Here is a 19,954-nt window from a genome sequence, read left to right as displayed (position 1 = left end):
AAGACAGTAGCATTTCTAGTTCCGCCAAAAATTGTCACATACACTTATATACTTAAAATCAATAAGATAAATGTTCTCGTTTTGAATAATTTTTTTACTTTTATAAATAAATTATAAATATTTTTTAATGAAAACACATATACGTAAGATATTTAAAATTGTTTATAAAAATAGTAAGCACCTTTTGTGAATGTTCCTCTTTTTTCTTTTTATGTAGATGAAAAATATTTTCATGAATGAAACTGTTTAACTTCCCTTTTGGTAAAAGATATAGAAAATCTCATAAATGACTTAATTTAGCTCGACATTATGTAATATAGCTATAATTTGTATATTTACATAATATAGATTTAATTGAGGTGATGTATTAGACGGATGGTGGAAGAGTTTGTGTAATAAAATGATTGTATTTAGGTTATGGTTATCAACTTAATCATGCGGGTATTCAGGTGTCAGGTATTAACTGAATCAGGCGGGTGTCAGTTGTATCTGTTGAAGACGCGCGAAAGAGTTGTATCAACACGTGATATATTGTGTGCTTACTGCAAAATCCAAAAATCTAGTTACATTTTGTAACTTCTTGAAATTATAATTACTTATAATATTACGTTGGTTATTTTTTTCTATATTTATATTATAATCATAATAGTACATTCATTACGAAATTTACGCTCCATTAATGTATGCGAGTGTTGTAACATGATATATATGTAAGTTATAATCTGAGTAACAAAATTATTAAAAGAAATATTGACAGCAAAACTAGTAAAAATAATCAATGTTAATACTAAAATTGAAGAAATAGACAATGTTATTAATTTAGGGTGTTTAAAGGTCAATTATTAATCAAAATCAAAATCAAACCAATTTAGTCGATTTTAATAGTATCAAAACCAAACAAAACAAAATATATAATGCATTTATCAGTTTGGTTATTATCGGTTTCAGTTTGGTTTGGTTATTTGGATATTAACCATTTAAAATAAAAGAAAAATTTATTTGAAAGAGGGGAGATAACAATTCATTCGAAACGAAAAATAGTTAGAATGATTATAATTGAATATACAATGAGTACATCTTCAAAATTCACCATTTTGGCCTAAAAGAAAGAGGCAGTAACATTCCTAGTCCCACCAAGAATTATTACATACACTTATATACATAAAATCAATAATATAAATGGACATATTTGCTCTCTTAAATAAATTATAAATAATTTTTAATGAAAACATATATATATATATATTAGGATGCAACTATTTTCTCTTTCATCTTTCCTCTTCCTGGCTAAAACGTAAAACAAAAACTTACTTCTAATATTTCACAATTTTGTTATTTAGAACTTATTTACATTTTACCGTGAAAAAATTATTTTAAAATTTTTTACTAAAAAAGATAATTCATGTAAGAGTATATTGATCCTTCTCACAAGTTTTTTTTTTTCTTTTGACTATTTTTATTTATTGACTAATTGAAATTTATTATTTTGATGATCAAATTTATTTCTTTCACTTATTTTCTTGTAAAATTTATCATAAATGCTCTAAATATTTTTTTTATAGATATTAAATTAGATTACTTTATAGCAATAATAAAAAAAAGCTTTAAATCTTTTTCTACTCACGTCTTTTCTTTTTTATTCCTCTTATGTTTACACTAAAGAATGAAAGTAAAAATAAAATTTTTACTAAATTTCAAATGATTTTTTAAACTTTTGTAACGGTACATGTATATGTTGAGGTATATATTAGCTATTTTTTGATAATGGTAGGAGTATTTACAAGTCATTTTTATATTCGTGTATCAGCTTTAAATGAAAAAATTAACGGATTTATCTGACCGATTTCCTTAACATCAATATGCCACTCTCAAGCTCATAGTTTACTAATGCGATGTATTTTCAATGAAAGAATGTCCCTTGACAAGTTCTTCAACGTATTACTAAAAGCTTTTAATGTCATTACGATTCAATCTTCACTCTTTGCATCATCCATTTACATTTAATATTGAAACTAGCAATATCTATAAAGAGTACATAATAATAATAATAATAATAATAATAATAATAATAATAATAATAATATATAAATGTTTGATTTGATCCGATTCGATTCAGTTCTTCTTAACATAAACGAAATCAACCCAAATACTAAAAATTTTCTACAATTTAAAACCAAATCAAATCAAATCCAAATAAAATTGATTTACTTAATCAATTTGAATCGATTTTAATCTAAACAGTGACCAATCTTACTTATCATCCTTATTGTAATAAGATGTTTTTCATAAATAGCATATTCGATTTAATTATTTTCTTTTATTACCTAAACAAATTTAAACTCAAATCAGATACTATTTATTTTTAAAAATTTATAATTAAACACAAATAAAATCGATTTGGTTCGATTTTTCTATTTAAATCAATTTTTTTATCTATAACATGACCACCCCTAGTTGTTGTTGTTATTATTATTATTATTATTATTATTATTTAATATTGGTAAAGGAGAAGGTACGAAACTCCAGTACTAATGTTCTTCATAAATCGTTGCGCTTTATGCGTTATTCGATTAAAAATCTTCGTGATTAAAATGTGAAATAAAAATATTAACTTATAATATTTTGTAATTTTGTCATTTAGAGTTTATATATACTTTACCGTGAGAATAATTTTTCAAATTTTTTATTTTTTAGAAAAAATAATTCAATTTAGGGTATATTTTTTTATTTGAATCGTATTTTTTATTTAAGAAGTGATCACCCATAGTTATTATTATTATAATAAGAGTATTAATATTGGTAAAGGAAACAGTGATCACCAACAATTGCCACAAACAATCATACACGTAACACCAATAAAATAAATATTCTCGTCTTAAACGTTGTTATTTTCATAAATAAATTATAAATAAGTTTTAAATAAAAACACATATATATAAAATTTAGATAACAATGTAGTAATAATACGAATGCTAATATAGGTAAAGGTATTGATATTGTTTATAAATCACATTTCATAATTGAGTTTTATGCTTTATTCATATGTAACTATTTTCCCTCTCTTCTTTCGCTGCTAAAATGTAAAACAAAAAATATTTACTATAATATTTCACGATTTTATTATTAAGAGATTATATATATTTTACCGTAAAAAAATAATTTTAAAATTTTTACTTAAAAAAAAAAAAGAAGAAGAACAATTCATATAAAGGGTATATAGATCCTTCTCGCAAGTTTTTGTTTTTCCTTTTGATTATTTTTATTCATTAACTATTTTCAATTTATTATTTTGATGGTCAAATTAATTTCTTCCACTTATTTTCTCATAAAATTTATTATAAATGCTCTAAATATTTTTTTTAATAGATATAAAGATTAGATAACTATATAGCAATAAAAAAAAAACTTTTAAATCTTTTTTCTAGACACAGTCTTTTCTTTTCATTTCTCTTATTTTTACACTAAAGAATGAAAGTAAAAATATTTTGTTTACTAAATTCAAAATGATTTTTTTTTACTTTTTTTACTGTACATGTATATGCTAGCCATTTCTATAACGATTGGGTATATACGAGCTATTTTTTTTGTAATGGTAGGAGTAGGAGTATATGAGCCACTTAAGAGTATATCACCTCTAAATGAAAAAGTTGACGGTATATCAGACGCTTTTCGTGATATCAATATGCCACTCTCAAGCTCATAATTTACTAGTGCAATGTATTTACAAGCTATAGAACAATAGAAGAAATGTCCCTTTTGACATGTTCTTGTGCTTATGCTAATACTAACAGGTTATAAGGCTCAATCAAACTCCCCGTCTCCTATCGCGAATTTTCAGCATTACGCTTCAATCTTCACTCTCTGCATTCGGAAATTGAAACCAGCATCATCGATAAAGAGTAGTACATAATTGCGCGTTCATTCTACACCAGCCTTGTGCTTCAACATGGCAATGAAGCTATCTCTGTCTTCTGGTGTCATTCCTGCTGTTGAGCAATCCCCAACTCCCCATTCAGCTCCGCGTAAACAATACTTGTCTTCAATTGACCTTTTGTTCCTGAAAAAAAAAACACGAAAAATTACCATTTGGTTGGTACTTGATCGATGTGATTACAAAAAGTACAACATATGAAAGTGCATCATCAATCGTCGAAAAATCATACTACAGAAATGATATCTCGTGTGTGTGTATTCAAAAGCTAATCATTCGAGATGAAAGAAAACTTACTTCTCTTTATTTTGCTTGGATTTTTCGAGTAACTGTTTGAGCAAAGGCGACTCTTTGAATTTTTCATCGAGTTCTGCATACTTTTTCTGATTATTATCTGCAACAAAAGAGCATATCATGATCTTACTGCAAAATGTTAGCGGAGTTTTATTTACAATGTTAGTTTGAGATAATACCGTTCCAACGATTAAGAAACTCAATCTTAGGTAATTCAGGGCCAGGAACTGATTCTATACCAGTATAACCCGAAAGAAATCCAGCATTAGCTGCAATTGGAACAGAATGACATCTTTATTAGTATCTAAACATTGAAAACGAATAAATTGTATTGAAACTAAATTAGATAAACAAAACAGTTTATCATTTCCTAATGAATATGAACCCTCTATATCCCTTGAATACACAAGTTCGACGAAAAAACTAATAGTTTTAAGTTGAGACTATGATGACTGACATTCCTCACTTACACGACGATGGATCAAAGAGAATAATACTCCTCTTGAATGGACAAAATGTATATGCTTATGTTACGTCCTGAAATTCAAATTCTAGATCCGCTTCTATAGTCATAGCTCAATACATATAACATCAAGACTATGTAAACAAACATAAGAAAAGGCTAAAGGGGCAAAGTAAAAAAGATTGATCAAGATAACATTACCAGGAGAGGACCATAGAAGAACAGCAAGGCAAGCAGAAAGCGGAACGAATGACTTGGGAGATGAATAAGAGAAAAGATGAGGAGTTTTTCTAAGTGAAGAGATTAGTACTGGTTTTCTTTGAAAGATTGATGGGAATGGTTGAAGAGCAGTTGAAGGGAATTGCTTCATTGGAGAAATAGGAGTAGCCATAGTCATAATTCTGCTTTTGCTCTGCTTCCACTAGACCAAAAAGTAGTAGTAGAAGAAGAAGATAGGGAAGCACAAGAAAACAAATGGCCATCATTCAATTTCAACCAAATGGAAGTGTTAGTTATCTTGTTGGGCTTTGGGCCATCATTTGTTAGTTGGACAATTTGTATATTATAGCAAAGTTTCACATATACCAAACAAAATGTATATTATAGCAAAGTTTGTATAATTGCGCTCCATAGCAAATATATATATGTATAATTTACTATATATATACAAAGAAATTAATTGTATAATTCGCTATGCATATTCAAAAGAAAGCAATAGTATACAAATCAATTGTATAATTTGTGTATGTATAAAACGAGAAAGAAAAAAAAATTGGCAGGAAAATATTTGTATTGTATAATTATAAGTGAATAGGATGAAGATATATGTATATACAATTGTATGTATAAGTTTCTCTTACTTTGTTTTACTTTGTACAAACAGAAATGCAATTTATACAGTTTGTTTTCGTTTGTATAAGCGATAGAGGCGAGCAAGATCTGGGAGAGGGGAGAGAGGGGAACGAAAATATATATATATACACAATTTTTTTCTCGCTTTATACAAACAGAAACACATTTTATACACTTGTGTTTGTATAAAAGTGAAAGGGAGCGAGTAAGAGATGGAGCGAGAGAGGGAGAGTAGCGTGTGAGAGTTTGAGGGAAAGAGGTGATTGGCAAACAGTATGCTACCAGGTATAATTGGATTGAAGTGTGATTATAATATCTAATTTAATTTATTAATTTGTCATTATATACAATTTACCCTATTTCCTTGGCTCATTTTTCCTTGAGTCGGAGTCTGCCAGAAATAGTCTCTCTACTAACACGGGATAAACATGACCAAAATGGTTACACTATATATTAGCAACCTTTATATCATTTACTCGCTATTTTGTTGTTATTTAATGTTGACTCTTGTTTAAATAAATTTAAATATCTTTCGATACAAAAGTTTGAGTCAATTATCAAGATTTTCTAAAATGGATGCACTTGTCATAACTAAAGGAGCATCACCAAGAGTTAAGTACAACATTTAGGTCTTCTGCCCTACAACTAAATAGTTCCAGAATATTCATCGGTATGTGTCTAGTTGAGCACGCTTCAGGTTGAACATTTACAGAGTTGGCTTGCGTTTTCTGATGAGCTATCATGAGGTCGTGGAGTTTATCCTTCGAGCATCATCTTTGCAGCATCGACTAATACTGGACGAAGATCATTAGAAGCTCGACCAAGAACAGTGTACCCTTCCTTGTCCTCAATGTCAACATCTGCTCCATGTCTTATGAGGAGCAAAGCTACCTGTCGAGTAAACATAATCACAATGTGTTGCTGTTTTGTCCCAGAATGAGTGTTCAAGAAAAGACAATCTCCTTATCTCACAAACACACAAGAAAAAAAAAGAGGGGTGGGATCTGTGAACTGTTCACTTGTAAGATATTTATGGTCCTTTCGATCTATATAGCTCATGAACAAGATTTATGTACCTCTTTATTGCCGCATACAACAGCAGTCATCAGAGGTGTTTCCCCTGCCTTGTCAACTTCATCAACTTCAGCGCCTTCCTCAACTAATAGTTCACACAGCTGAGAGTTCCCCGTGCTAGCTGCACGATGCAATGGGGTGCATCCTACCTATATCACATATTAATAAACCAACAGCAAGAAATTATGAACACCCTAACTATCAAATATAATAAGCTTTTCAAGGAGATGAGTAGTCCAAAGCATAAGATTACAAGCCTTGTCTTTTGCATTGATCTTAGCACCACGTGAAATCAAAAGTTCAGCTATTTTCACTTGACCCTTGCTAGCAGCATAATGAAGAGCAGTGCGGCCACCATCATTTTTCAGATTTACATCAGCCCCTATTTACAAATATATTAACATTTGCCATCACAAATTCATGGCTCAACTATTAAAATGAGTGAACTGAATTCATTGAAGCTCTCTAAACAATGCTGACAAAAGCCGGTACACTTTCACAGGTTAGTGAAATACACGAATGCGTAGGTGGACAGGCACAAAAACACAAATTATTACAATTCAGTTTCCGTTGTGAATCATTTGATTACTAAATGGCTGACCACTGCAATGTCAGGTAGGCAAAATGCAAAAGATTTGTATATAAATTAAAACACAATACCATTGATGTCCAATAGCTTTTATAAGTAATGGCCAGCTCGATCTACTACTACCTCGTCCATTGAGTATAACAGAGCAAATGATGATATAGCAATGAACATAGAGAAAATTCAGTAATGCTATATTTTTAACTGTACATCCACGATCATATGTGTTTAGCACATCAATCAATTTCTTCTGCTCCTTGAAATCCACAAGTCAGTGGAATTATTGCACACAAATTAATTAAACTCCAAAAGGCTGATAATTCTATAGAAAACTGTTCTCTTAAATGCATAGAGATCTTTTGGATTTTTTACTTTCATTTTGACATATCGTTTCCAGTTTGGTAAAGATAGAATCTTTTTGATGAAGTTTGTAAAGATGAAATCTTTATATGACATAGATAAAACGTTCAACACAACAAATTGTTATACTACTCACCTCTGCTAAGCAAAATCTCCACAATTTCCACATTACCACTGCTTGCGGCAGAATGCAACGGCACCCAACCTTCTTCATCACCACTATTTATACCACTCACTGACGGATCAGCAGCTGCAAGAATCTTCACCACCTAATATGCCATCACAAAAACCCAAATTTCACAAAGTTATTATGTCAAACCAATATTCAACATTATAAACATCACATTCAGGAATTAGATAAAGTTTGTACGCCCTCTCTCTCCCTCCCCAATTTGTTCGACTCCATTGCTATTTGGAGAATCAAACATAAAAATCCTTTCCTATGATTTACCAAATGTTGAAAATAATGTGATTTGCACACACACACACGCACCCCTTTTAACCGAAGATATTTTTTTAAACATTTCCCCTTGTTGAAAGTCGATTCGACTAACTCCAGAACTAGATATGGCTTAGACTAATTCATCTTTTACTAAACAAAAGTACATTTAAGTTACAATTCTAGTTATCAACTGGTAATATGATCTATGTTACTCGGACTCTCCAAAAGTGTTATTGCACCCTTATTGGATCCTCCAAGAGTATACTAAGTTTGAAGGATCTGACACGCAAACTACAACATTTTTGAAGAGTCCGAGAAACATAGAATATGATAACATTTTTAAAAAAGAGGATTAGTTTTAGCGTGCGCACAGACTCACTCACTGCCACCATTATTTAGAGAAGAAAGATGCATTTCAATCCCACCCTTTAACTACTACAATTTGCTTCATTTATCTTGCTATTTTGTTGTTGTTATTTTCCTTTCGATCCGACTTTGATTACACTTCGTTTGATCTTATTTCTAGTTAAAGTTCACAAAGTTGGAATCTTGGACAGGAAAAACATCAAACATGTAGGATACCAGGAGAATCCTAATTTCAAAAATATTAAAATTTATCTCAAAAAGATTAACATACCAACAATTGAATTCGCATCAAAACTAATTCTCGCAACCTGAGCTCCACCAATCTTTAACTACAAAATCCCGATCCAAGGGAATTCAACATCTACTCTATATACATAAAAATAATTTTAACATTGTATATACGGTATAATTTTTCGCGGAAGGAGTTACACGAAGCACAATTTTTACTCGTTTTCGCTGAAATTACCTCAGAGTGTCCGAAAGAGACGGCAACGTGAAGGAGAGAACGATCATCTTCATTACGGAGAGAGAGGGATTTGAGGAGTTGTTCTTCAGGAAGTGATTTGAAGAGCGATGAATCACCAGATTCAGCGGCTTTGAACAAATCTTTGTCTTTGATTTGAGCTGAGGATTTTTCCGGTTCCATTTACGCCGGGATTTGTACGGACGGTAGGGTATCAGTAGGGTTTTAGCTGGCGCCGGTGGGGTTTTGAAACTGAAGACTCTGAATTTGCCGATGTATAGTTTTGAGATGAAATGGAGGGTAATATGGGAATTTACGCTCCTTCTTTCTAATCGGCCCCTTTTAGTGCATCGAACTGCGCTTCACGTAACGTATCGTTCGCAAATGAACAAAAACAAATAAATAGAATTTCTTCAAATATCGATGAATAAATTTGTTAAACAATAATTGAAAATAAAAAAAAAAAACTTCCATCAACTCGTTGTTGGTGTTAGAGTTAACGAAAATTAATTCTTCAATGATTTTTCAATAAAAATAAATACAGAATACATCAATACGTCTTACTTTTAACTAGCTCAGCAAATGAGTAATTGTATTCTACATATCTTTTTCTTACTGAGCTATTTGATGAATAGATTATAATTAAGTATAAGAAACTTTGAAAATTTTAGTATCACAGTGATAATATTTTAATCAATCAAGTAATATTTAAGGACGATCATAAAAGAGTAAAAAATTTTACAATCTATAAATGATAAAACGAATGTATTTAAGTAATAACTATCATTCTATAAAATTAAAATACGATTAAAAAAAAACAAGGTGATCCCAAAGGGGTGACCTGAGAACACAAGTGTACTTTGGTCCGCAATTTTTTCAAAAAAAGACCAAAATGCACCTGTGTTTCCAGGCACACTCCTCTGGGGATTCACCATTGCTCATCATCATTCATATTAATAATGTGAATATATCAACCTAAATTGGCATTTATTTATAATGTTTTTTGTGAACAAATCAGAGCATCACAATGTGGTCATTCTATCAACACAAATGAGAATATTTTGGATACTATGTTGTCATATATAACCTATAGTTTAATATTCCTAGCAGTTTCCTAATTATCAGCTTATTAAACAAACGTTATAATAAAGAAACGAAATTAAGAAAAATTAACGTATTTTACAAGTAGCTAAAGTTTCTATTGATATGTTAGTTGGTTTTACTTAATTCTCATCCAATTTAAGTATTTGTAGAACGATATATAACATAATGACTATTAAATAACTGGATTAATACAAAATATAATGGATCGAAACAGGTTCATTCGAATCTCCATCAATAAAAAATCACATAATATCTCTTCCAAATCATGTTCATCTCCCTCTTTCCTCTAACAACATGTATGTATCAAATATAGTTATTTCAATATGTATTCGTTGATACAATCTATATTGAATACATTCTATATATCTAGTATCTCTCCTCTCTCTCGTATCTCATTAATTTCACTATCTTCTTTTTTTAATCGTATTATTACTATGAATCACTATTATATAAGCTATATCGTTAATAATTATAATTCAAACGATAACTTATTTACGTTCCCTTTTTAAGTCGGGGCCACATCCTTTTTGTATTGAAGGAGTGACTTGTGACTCGACATTAGCAAGTTGTTCATCCCCAATTTTAAAAATGTCATTTAGCAAAGTTGATATTTATAATAGTGTTATGTAGTAATACTTATTATTGCCCCATAAAGAAAAGATTGAAAAATAAAGTACGACAATACGAGATCCTAAAATCCTTAGACTTTAGAAGGTATAAGTATTCTTAGACTATGATTGAATTTCAGAAACACTCTTAAATAAGTTAAGTTCTTATTATCCTTGAACTCATTTTATATATAATTTTATGCAGCTTTTGACCTACGTGACACATTTCATGACTTTACACAATTGAACCGCGTGAAAGATACTTGAATATCACATAAGTTAAAAATGTGTATAAAATTTTTTTTAAAAAAAAAGCGTTCAAGAGGATAATAAAATCTTAATTTAATTAAGATGTGTTTGAGATTTGGATCATAATCTAAGAGACACTCGTACCTATTCCCTATAGTATATAATCACATAGATATATGACTTATTTAATTTATACTATTTTCTAAATTATTTTTTATAAAAAAAAAATTCAGTCAAACTCAAACAACACAATAATGAGGAGTTTCCTACTTTTTTTTCTTTTCAAATCCTTCATTTATGGAGTCAAAATTGAGATAATGTATCCTAAATGATGGGGAAACCTTGCAAAGCAATAACTATGGGTCATTGTGTCACAATAAAGGGTCCGTTTGGCCATAGATTTTTTAAATAATATTTGGAGGAAAATTTAGCAAATAATGTTTGTTTATATAATTTGTTATTATTTGATAAATATTTTAAATTTTTAAATACTAGTTTTTTTTAGTTTTTGGGTCAAATCTCATTATATGGAATCTTTTAAAAATTATTTTTTTACCTCAATCTTTTATCTTTTACAAAAACACTCTCTATAGTAATTGTTTGCGTTGTATTACCTAATTATTTACATGAACACTAAAATAGTGATGAAATATTTAGTGAATATTAAATAATGATATGATTGTTGATGAAAATGATGAAAAATCAGCTCAAGGTAACAAAATCACGTGTTTAGTCTACTTCATAATGTATGGAATGATGTTTGTTGCACTCACTCCAAATGGTGTGATGGACACTATTTGTTATTGTTGTAACGAACATCCAGTTGACTTGTAATGCAAACTTATAGTCAGTTTTGAAAGTTTTAAAACTTATGGGTATAAATCATATTTTTCTAAAAAGGTTAAATATATTTTCCAAATCCTATGACCAAACACATGGTGAAATTTCACCCAAATCTTCACTCAAATAATATTTAGCAAACATATTTAAAAATTTATGACCAAACACTAATGAATAATATCTTTATTTTCCACCGTATCTCTCATTCTATATTACCTAAAATAAAATCAATCGATAATTAAAAAAAAAAAATCTTTAACAAAGGTAAAGTACGGGATAAATCCTATCCATTGAATCATAATCGTCATTAGTTATGCATGATGTTATAATTTAAAGCAGTAGCCAAAATTTGTAGCATCGTTTTAATTATTCTGCCGACAGAAATTTAATATATATAAATCTTTAATTCTTTGTCCTCTCGAGTTCCTTTTCACCAGCATCACATTTGATTTCTTGTCGTGCCATGTTATCACTCGATGTATTATTTTTTTCGTCCACAATTATTTGGATTATCAATTTAAATAGTTATTTGGATTATCAATTTAAATAGTTAAGAAATAATTAATTTTTTTCGATTTTATTGTTGATTAATATAATTCAATTAAAAAGTTATATAAATTTTTGATATACTAAAGTTATATTAATCAAATTACACCTTATATTAAATTTTTTTTTTAAGAATGTGTATGATTTTACCCTGACAAACAATTATAAACGGAAAGAGTATTAGTTTATAATATATATATATTGAATAAAATGATATATTTTGCATAGTTTATAAGTAAAATTTGTAAAGACTAAGATATATACAGATTTAATCTCTATCTTAAAATTTTATCAAATAAATAATTAGATAACATTATAATAAATACCAAAATTGTTTATATATTTTTCTTGCGACTTATAAAATTACGCGAGATATATTATGATTAGACAGGGGCGTAAAAGTAATTTGGGAGTAGTTGTAGACTTGAAGTGTAGTTGGATAGACAATTAAATGGTTTTTAATGAACATTAATTACTATCATAAGCTTTAATTTGATAGTACTTTATTAGTAGTTGAAAGCAATTTAATTATTTGAGAAAAAATCGCGTATAATGTGTGTGGCCGACACCTCTCTTGATTTGGATCGATCACGTTTGATGGGCCCTCCATAAAAGTGGGGCCCATTAGACACGTTCAAACAGTTCACACCACCTCGCCATTAAAGCCCAAAAAAAATATCTTCACTATTTATTATCCACTCGTTAATTATTAGTTTCGTTTCTAAATAGAAAAATTGTATAATAGCAAATTAATAACTTAAAATAAATAAAGTAGCTGGAGTTTAATTTAATTGTGCTCCCTAGCAAATGTTTACAAAAATTGTCAGGTGTCTCTCTCTTAAATATCTCGTTCGCTACTCTCCTCCAATCTCTCGCTCGCTTCTTCACTTTTTATACAAACACAAGTGTATAAAAATTGTTTCTAATTGTATAAAGCAGAGAAAATTGTATAAATACATATATTTTTGTTCCCCTCTCTCCCCTCTTCAAGATCTCGCTCGCCACTCTCCCAAATCTTGCTTGCCACCTTCGCCTTTCTCACTTATACAAATAGAAGCGAAATGTATAAATTGAGTTCTGTTTGTATAAAGCGTGAGAAAATTGTATATAACATGCAAGTACATATACTTTCGGCCTATATACTTATAATTATACAATAAAAGTACTCTCCTGCTCGGTTTCTTTTGCCTTTCTCTCTTTCTCGTTTTATACAATTCTTAGATTGTATCAAATTTCTCTGTTTCTCGTTTTATACAATTTGATTCAATTGTATATTCTTTGTCAATCTTTTTTGTCTTTTTCTCTTTCTCATTTTATACAAATTCAAATTGTATATTATCGTTCTATACACTTATAATAATACAATTCGTTTTATACACTTCGTTTTTATACAGTTCTCTGCCCAAGTGTCTTTCTCTTTCTTATTTTATACACTTCTTTTTATACAATTTGCTTCAACTGTATATGTATAGCGAATTATACAACTTCTATGTTTGCTATGGAGCGCAATTGTGCAAACTTTGTTATAGCATACAAATATTAATTTTTTATTTGCTATATGTGAAAGTTGTCCTTTCTAAATTAGTAACAGTCTTAAAAATACTTTGATACTTAATTAGGATATACTCTTCGATTTACCATACGATATAACAAATGATTTCAAATTTTTATAAAAACATGAAACTCTCAATAATCCCTAAACTTGATGAAAATTATAGAATTGCGTGTTTACTCATAATAAAAGATTCATGGTGCATTAAATTTAATTAATCAAGTAAAATGTTTTTCTAAAGCTACTAATAATTAAAAATAAAATTAATACTTCCTCTGTCTCATTTTATGTGTTATTTTTTGTTTTTTTGAGAACATTTGCATATGAATTTTTGAATATTTTAAAATAAAATTTATATATTTGTAAACTACGTAAAAAAAAATTATAAGTCACTATAATTGATAATTTAAAATATTAAAATAATTTATAAAAAATTTAAAATAAAAAATAAACTTATTTAAATATTAAAATACAAAAAATATCAAATAACTTTTTAGAAAACTTTCGAATCAATCAGAACAAATGAGGTACGTGCCAGAAGAGACTCTATATATACAGCCTCCTTACTATTCAAATCATCTCTCATATACACAATTCAATCTTCTTCTTCACAAAAAAATCATGAATTTTCTGTCATCGTTGGCTAAGAGCGCCGGAGCCGGCGACGATTCCAAAAAAGCCGGCGAGGAATCAGGTTCGACAACAGAGCTTTTCGCCAGTGCTAAAGTGTTAGCAGATGCTGCTCAGAGTCAATTCAACAAAGATTCCGAAAAAATCGATAACAAAAAAGTGGCTGAAGCAGCAGCCGATGTGCTCGACGCTGCACAGAAATACGGAAAATTAGACGAAACTCAAGGAATTGGACAGTACGTTGAGAAGGCCCAAACTTATCTCCACCAGTACGGTGGCGATAAGGCTCCGGCCGCCGCACTGGTTGCTGAAGAAGCAAAAGCACCAGCGCCTGCACCGGAATCGGATCCGGCGCCGGCGCCGGTTGTTGAAGGAGATAAGGAGGAGGAAAAAAAGAGTGAAGGAGCTGATTATCTTAAGATGGCTGGTGATTTCTTAAGCAAGAAGTAATTAGAGTTTAATTAACTTTTTTTAAAATTATGGCTGATGTTATATTTCAGTTTTTTTTTCTTAATTTGCCACTGTTCACTGCCGGCGCCGGCGCCGGAGTTGGGTTTATGTAATATGTATGTAAGTTGTGTGTATTTCAGTGAAATTTGTGTTTGTTTGAATTTATTAGTGTTATCTTCGTTGCTTCTGGGATATAAGTCAAGAACAAAGATTAATCTTATTTTTGAGAGAAAAATATCTCATATATATTATGCGTTTTGATTGAAAATGTTATGACGATATTAAAATTTGAAAAAAATTGTTACTTATATTTAGTGTATTTTAAGATATGTACATATTTATGTGGGATATAAAAGATATTGCATAATTATAAATTGAATAAATATATATACTTTTAAAATATACTACTCCCTCTATCTTATTTTTTCGACATTTTTTGTATTTCGAAATTTAAACAAGTTTATTTTTGATCGTATGTTTTTCACATATCGTTTTAGCATTTTGAATTATCAATTACTATGACTTATAGTACTTTTTATGTAGTTTATAAATATATAAATTTATTTCGAAAATTTAAATATTTCATTCATAAATATCCAATTAAAAATTAAATTATTTGACTTTCAAAAAATAAAAAAAATCACAACACAAAAAATATATTAATTAATAGCAAGATAAAAGTTTTTTATAAAATTTAATTTTAACTAAAATTAAAATATTCTTCTTTATTTTTAATAAACTTTCGACCCACCTAATATTATACTCTTGAATAATAAAAAGTGATCACCTAAACATATGTAGGAGGCTCTGTACCATCATCAAGCTAAATATTTGAACAAGTTAGTCATAAGATAAATTTTAACTATTTATTGATTGTTTATCATTATTTATTTTATTTAAGCTTATTCTTTCATCTATATTTGTCTTTCCTCGATCCTATTGTATTACATCTAATTCTCACATATTTTATTGAAGTATTTATATATCTTTCTTTTTATACGTTAAAATCATTTTAATTTTTTTCTTTTAATTTTACTCACTATAAATATTACTTATACTTTATTTTGAATATTTTTATTTCTAAATTGCTTCTAATATATCTATACATCCATCTCAATATTCTTTTATCTTTTAAATAGAAAAGGTTTTATTTAATTCTTTTTTATACTATAAAAATAATTTAATCATCACTCTATATATATCGTTATCTCTCTATATTATAATTAAATTAAATATGTTTACAAATCAATTATTCATCTACATAACATATTTGAACTAGTTTAAATTACATCTCAAATATTTATACACCCTTTTTATCTTAAAAAAGGGTATAAAATTATAAATTTTTAATCTAATTTTATCTAAAATAATATATTAATAATAACAAAAGCAAAAGTTAGCCTTGAAAATAATGATTTATCATTGGAAAGCTTTCCATAAAAATACTGTTTGGTTTATTTATAGAAAGTGTTAGGCAGCGACTTAAACACGTTCTTTCTATATTAGCCCTTCAATTAAACTTTCTATTTTCTTTTTTCTTGGTCTATTTTTATACAAGTCTTCTAATCGTACTTCTTAGGTCATAATTTACTTAATATAATTTAATTATATAAAAAAAAATTAACACAAATTTAAATTTAATTAAATTTTAATATAAATACGAAATACTAAGTGAGAAATAAAAGAAATATAATTTAATTTTCTATAGAATTTAAGAAAGAAATGAAAATATATTATTGACTAACGTTTCAATGTATACTAATTAATATTAATTGTGAGATAATTCATTTTTTATTCTTTTTATTTGAGGAAGGGATATTAGTGATATGCGGAAAATAATCGTTGTTCACTTGTATAAATTTTACTCTACACCTATAAAATTACGAAACTTTTGTGTAACTTCTCATTTTTTCAGTAAAAATCTCTAAAGCTCTCATATAAATAATTCACATTCACCAATTTTATTTATTTGAATCACATTTTAATTGCTTCAATTTGTAATAATACTATACTAATTTTCTTATTAACTATCTAAAACAAAAAAAAAATTATGGATGCTCTTTTTGCTAAAGGAAAAGAATTTCTTAATTCCAAAGATAAAGATGATGAAAAAGAAACTCCCAATCGCAGTGAAAGAACAAAACATCATGATGACGTGGATGATTCCGATGACCACCCACAAAGAAAAACTGCCGGCAAGTCTGGCGGTGGCGGCGGTCGAGGTGGTGGCCGGTCGGACAGCGAAGGTGACGACGAGAGGCCCGCTGGCGCCGGACGTGGTGGCGGTAAGGCGGCGGCAGGCACCGGTGCTCAAAATCCAAATGAGCACAAACAGCCAACAACCTCTGAGCTAATGGCCAGCGCGAAGTTGGTCGCTGCAGCTGCACAATCCCAATTAGGCGGCGGCGGCGAGGGTAAGCCAAAAGAAGAATTGGACACCGGAAAGCTTGCCGGAGCCGCCGCCGACATCCTTGCAGCCGCTTCCCATTACGGCAAACTAGGAGATGATGGAATCGGTAAGTACATCGGACAAGCCGAGGATTATCTTCATGGATACGAGCTTAAGAATTCAAAACCCAACAAATCTGGTATTGGTACTGGTGCTGATGCTGAATCTGGTAGTGGTACTGGTGCTGCATCCAAAAAGAGCACTTCTAGTAATGCGGAGCACAAGAACTCATCGGAGTCTCACCCACGTGGCAATACAAGAGATGATGATGATCATGATGATGAGCACGCCACGAAAGAGAAGAAGATGCCATCAAAGAAACCATCCGGTGACAATCAAAGTCATGATCGTGAGGAAGGTGAGTATGTATATTTATGTCATTGTTATATTAAAAGCTTACTCCCTTTGTCCGAAATTATTTATACGGTTGCGCTTATCGAAAGTCAATCTGCCTAATTTTCAAAACTAGATTACATCAATTTGATATTTTAAACAAAAAAATTAGATATTCTAAAACTAGATGAAAAATACAATTATTTACATATTAATATGATGAAAAATTAATCAAAATTTTTATAGTTTAACTTTAAAAATAGAAACCACATTTTTCAAGAGAAAGTTGTTACAGATGATATGGTTACCATATATATATTTTTGATGATATCATGTTACAGTAGGTAGAGGGATGCCTAAGAAACAAGTTGGTGATGATCATTCCGGAGATGAGCACACGATGAAAGGTAAAGAAATGCCTCAGAAACAATCCGGTGGTCGTGAACGTTCCAAAGAAGACGATGATGATCCGAGATCTGGACGTGGTGAAAGTGAAGGAATAGCGAAGAAAAAACCTGTTGGGCATGGCCATGATGAAGATGATAGTCGCTCTGGAGGGGGTTATGGTGAATACATAAAAAAAGCACAAGGATTTCTCAATAAAAAGTCCGACGGTGGTAATGGAAGTCCAAAGGCCGATGGAGATTCCGGAGGTGGGGTCATGAAAATGGCTCAAGGTTTGTTTAAGAAAGATTCAGACGACCGTAGCCCCAACAAACACGACGAAGATGGGAACAAAACAGATTATCTCAAGATGGCTGGAAGTTTTTTCAAGTAGAGATTATACTGGATACGTTATTATTGTTATCGTAATAATAAAAAAGAAGTATAGACTAATTGTAACATAGAATATCATGATCTGTTTTGATCAATTCTTTTGTTTTCATTTCTTTGCTAAAGTTTGAGTTTTAGCTATAGTTTGATTTGAACTGTAATAATGGTAACATGTACAGTGTGGCTATCAGTTGCCATGCAAATACTATTAATGTACTTGTCAATTAGTAGAATATATATAATTTTTATTTGATTCATATTTTTTTTTGTTATAGAAACTTTAAAAGTAACGTGCCTTATTTTTTCTTATTTTTATTGTTCTAATTAATTTGACATAGTTTTTTAATAAAAAAATAAATAAATTAATCGTATATTATAATATATCACTCTTTAAATATAATTAATTTAAGGGAAAAGGGTCAAATATGCCCCTAAACAATTAAAAAAGGTCTAGATATACCATCCGTTTAAAGTTTGGTTCGCTGATGCGCTCGCCATCCAACTTTTGGTGCAAATATGCCCTTATAGGCGTTAGTTGTCATGTTGGACATATCCAACTCATTTTTCATTTATTTAAATGCCACATGGAATTGACATGTCATTTTGACATTACCACATAACATTTATATGAAAATGGAAAGATATTCAGACTCATAAACACCTAATCCGACAGATAAATCAATCTCCTTTTAAATAAATTATCCAACCAATTTTCAACAATTTTGTTTAGTTTTAATTTTTTTCAATAAATTTCGAAAATGAATAATTGATTAATAAAAAAAGTAGAAAAATATGAAATAAGTATAAAAGTAACACCAAAAATTCATAAATAATTATAGTAACCTTAAATTCAATTTGAATATTTTTCTTTAAAAATTTATTTTTTCGATAAATCCCGAAATGAGTAATTGATTAATAAAAAGTATGAAAAAAATATAAAATTAACGGCAAAATTAAAAAATAAATACAGTAACCTTAAATTCAACAATTTTTTTTTAATTTTAAATTTTTTCGAAAAATCCCAAAAATGAGTTTCTTAACAAAAAAAAATGAAAAAATATAAAAATTATGCAAAAAATTCACAAATAAAAAATAGGAAAATATGAAAAATATAAAATAATTTTTTTTTGAAATTATTGAATTTAAGTTTACTATATTTATTTGTGAATTTTGACGTGTATTTTTTATTTTGTTTTCATATTTTATTTTTTTTATTAAAAAATTACTCATTTCCGGGATTTTCCGGAAAATATAAAAAATTTTAAAAAATTGTTGAATGAAATAATACTATATTTATTTGTGAACTTTTGGCATTAATTTATATTTTTTTATTAATCAATTACTCATTTTCAAGATTTATCAAAAAATAAAAAAAATTTAAAAAATTGAAATGTTAGATTTAAGGTTACTATATTTGTTTGTGAATATTTGACGTAAATTTTATATTTTTTTTTCATATTTTTATTAATCAATACTCATTTTCGGAATTTATCGCAATAATAAAAATTAAATTAAATTGTTAAAAATGGGTTGGATAGTGAATTTAAAAGGAGCTGATTTATGGGTCGGATTAGGTGTTTATGAGTTC

General features: G+C 29.0%; 4 protein-coding genes across 6 annotated transcripts; 2 read left to right on the top strand and 2 right to left on the bottom strand.

The window, feature by feature from the left end:
• Positions 1 to 3,683: 3,683 nt before the first annotated feature.
• Positions 3,684 to 5,222, bottom strand: LOC101250301 (uncharacterized). Its single transcript, XM_004239028.4, has 4 exons — positions 4,890 to 5,222; positions 4,405 to 4,494; positions 4,229 to 4,325; positions 3,684 to 4,057 (listed from the first exon to the last, which is right to left on the bottom strand). The coding sequence occupies exons 1-4, from the start codon at positions 5,083 to 5,085 to the stop codon at positions 3,919 to 3,921; spliced, it is 522 nt and encodes a 173-aa protein (XP_004239076.2). The 5' UTR covers positions 5,086 to 5,222; the 3' UTR covers positions 3,684 to 3,918.
• An 800-nt stretch (positions 5,223 to 6,022) lies between these two features.
• On the bottom strand, positions 6,023 to 9,798 carry LOC101250015 (uncharacterized). Its single transcript, XM_004239027.5, has 5 exons — positions 8,835 to 9,798; positions 7,697 to 7,829; positions 6,872 to 6,996; positions 6,617 to 6,763; positions 6,023 to 6,431 (listed from the first exon to the last, which is right to left on the bottom strand). Exons 1-5 carry the CDS (start codon positions 9,012 to 9,014, stop codon positions 6,297 to 6,299), a joined length of 720 nt encoding a protein of 239 aa, XP_004239075.1. The 5' UTR covers positions 9,015 to 9,798; the 3' UTR covers positions 6,023 to 6,296.
• A 4,331-nt stretch (positions 9,799 to 14,129) lies between these two features.
• On the top strand, positions 14,130 to 14,971 carry LOC101249727 (nodulin-related protein 2). The gene has a single exon (XM_004239026.4). The coding sequence runs from the start codon at positions 14,253 to 14,255 to the stop codon at positions 14,808 to 14,810; it is 558 nt and encodes a 185-aa protein (XP_004239074.2). The 5' UTR covers positions 14,130 to 14,252; the 3' UTR covers positions 14,811 to 14,971.
• Positions 14,972 to 16,860: 1,889 nt separating this feature from the next.
• On the top strand, positions 16,861 to 18,623 carry LOC101249173 (uncharacterized). 3 transcript variants are annotated; one of them, XM_019213783.2, is made up of 2 exons: positions 16,861 to 17,617; positions 17,982 to 18,623. In XM_019213783.2, exons 1-2 carry the CDS (start codon positions 16,861 to 16,863, stop codon positions 18,368 to 18,370), a joined length of 1,146 nt encoding a protein of 381 aa, XP_019069328.2. In that variant the 3' UTR covers positions 18,371 to 18,623. The 3 variants fall into 3 exon arrangements, with proteins under 3 accessions (XP_019069328.2, XP_019069327.2, XP_010321178.2); XM_019213782.3 differs by having other exon boundaries at positions 17,937 to 18,623; XM_010322876.3 differs by having other exon boundaries at positions 17,934 to 18,623.
• The last annotated feature ends 1,331 nt before the right edge of the window (positions 18,624 to 19,954 follow it).

Source organism: Solanum lycopersicum, chromosome 5 (genome assembly GCF_036512215.1).
Source record: "Solanum lycopersicum chromosome 5, SLM_r2.1".
NCBI classification, from domain to species: domain Eukaryota; kingdom Viridiplantae; phylum Streptophyta; class Magnoliopsida; order Solanales; family Solanaceae; genus Solanum; species Solanum lycopersicum.
Note: the sequence above shows the minus strand (reverse complement) of the source record. Positions and strands in the feature narration are given on the sequence as shown.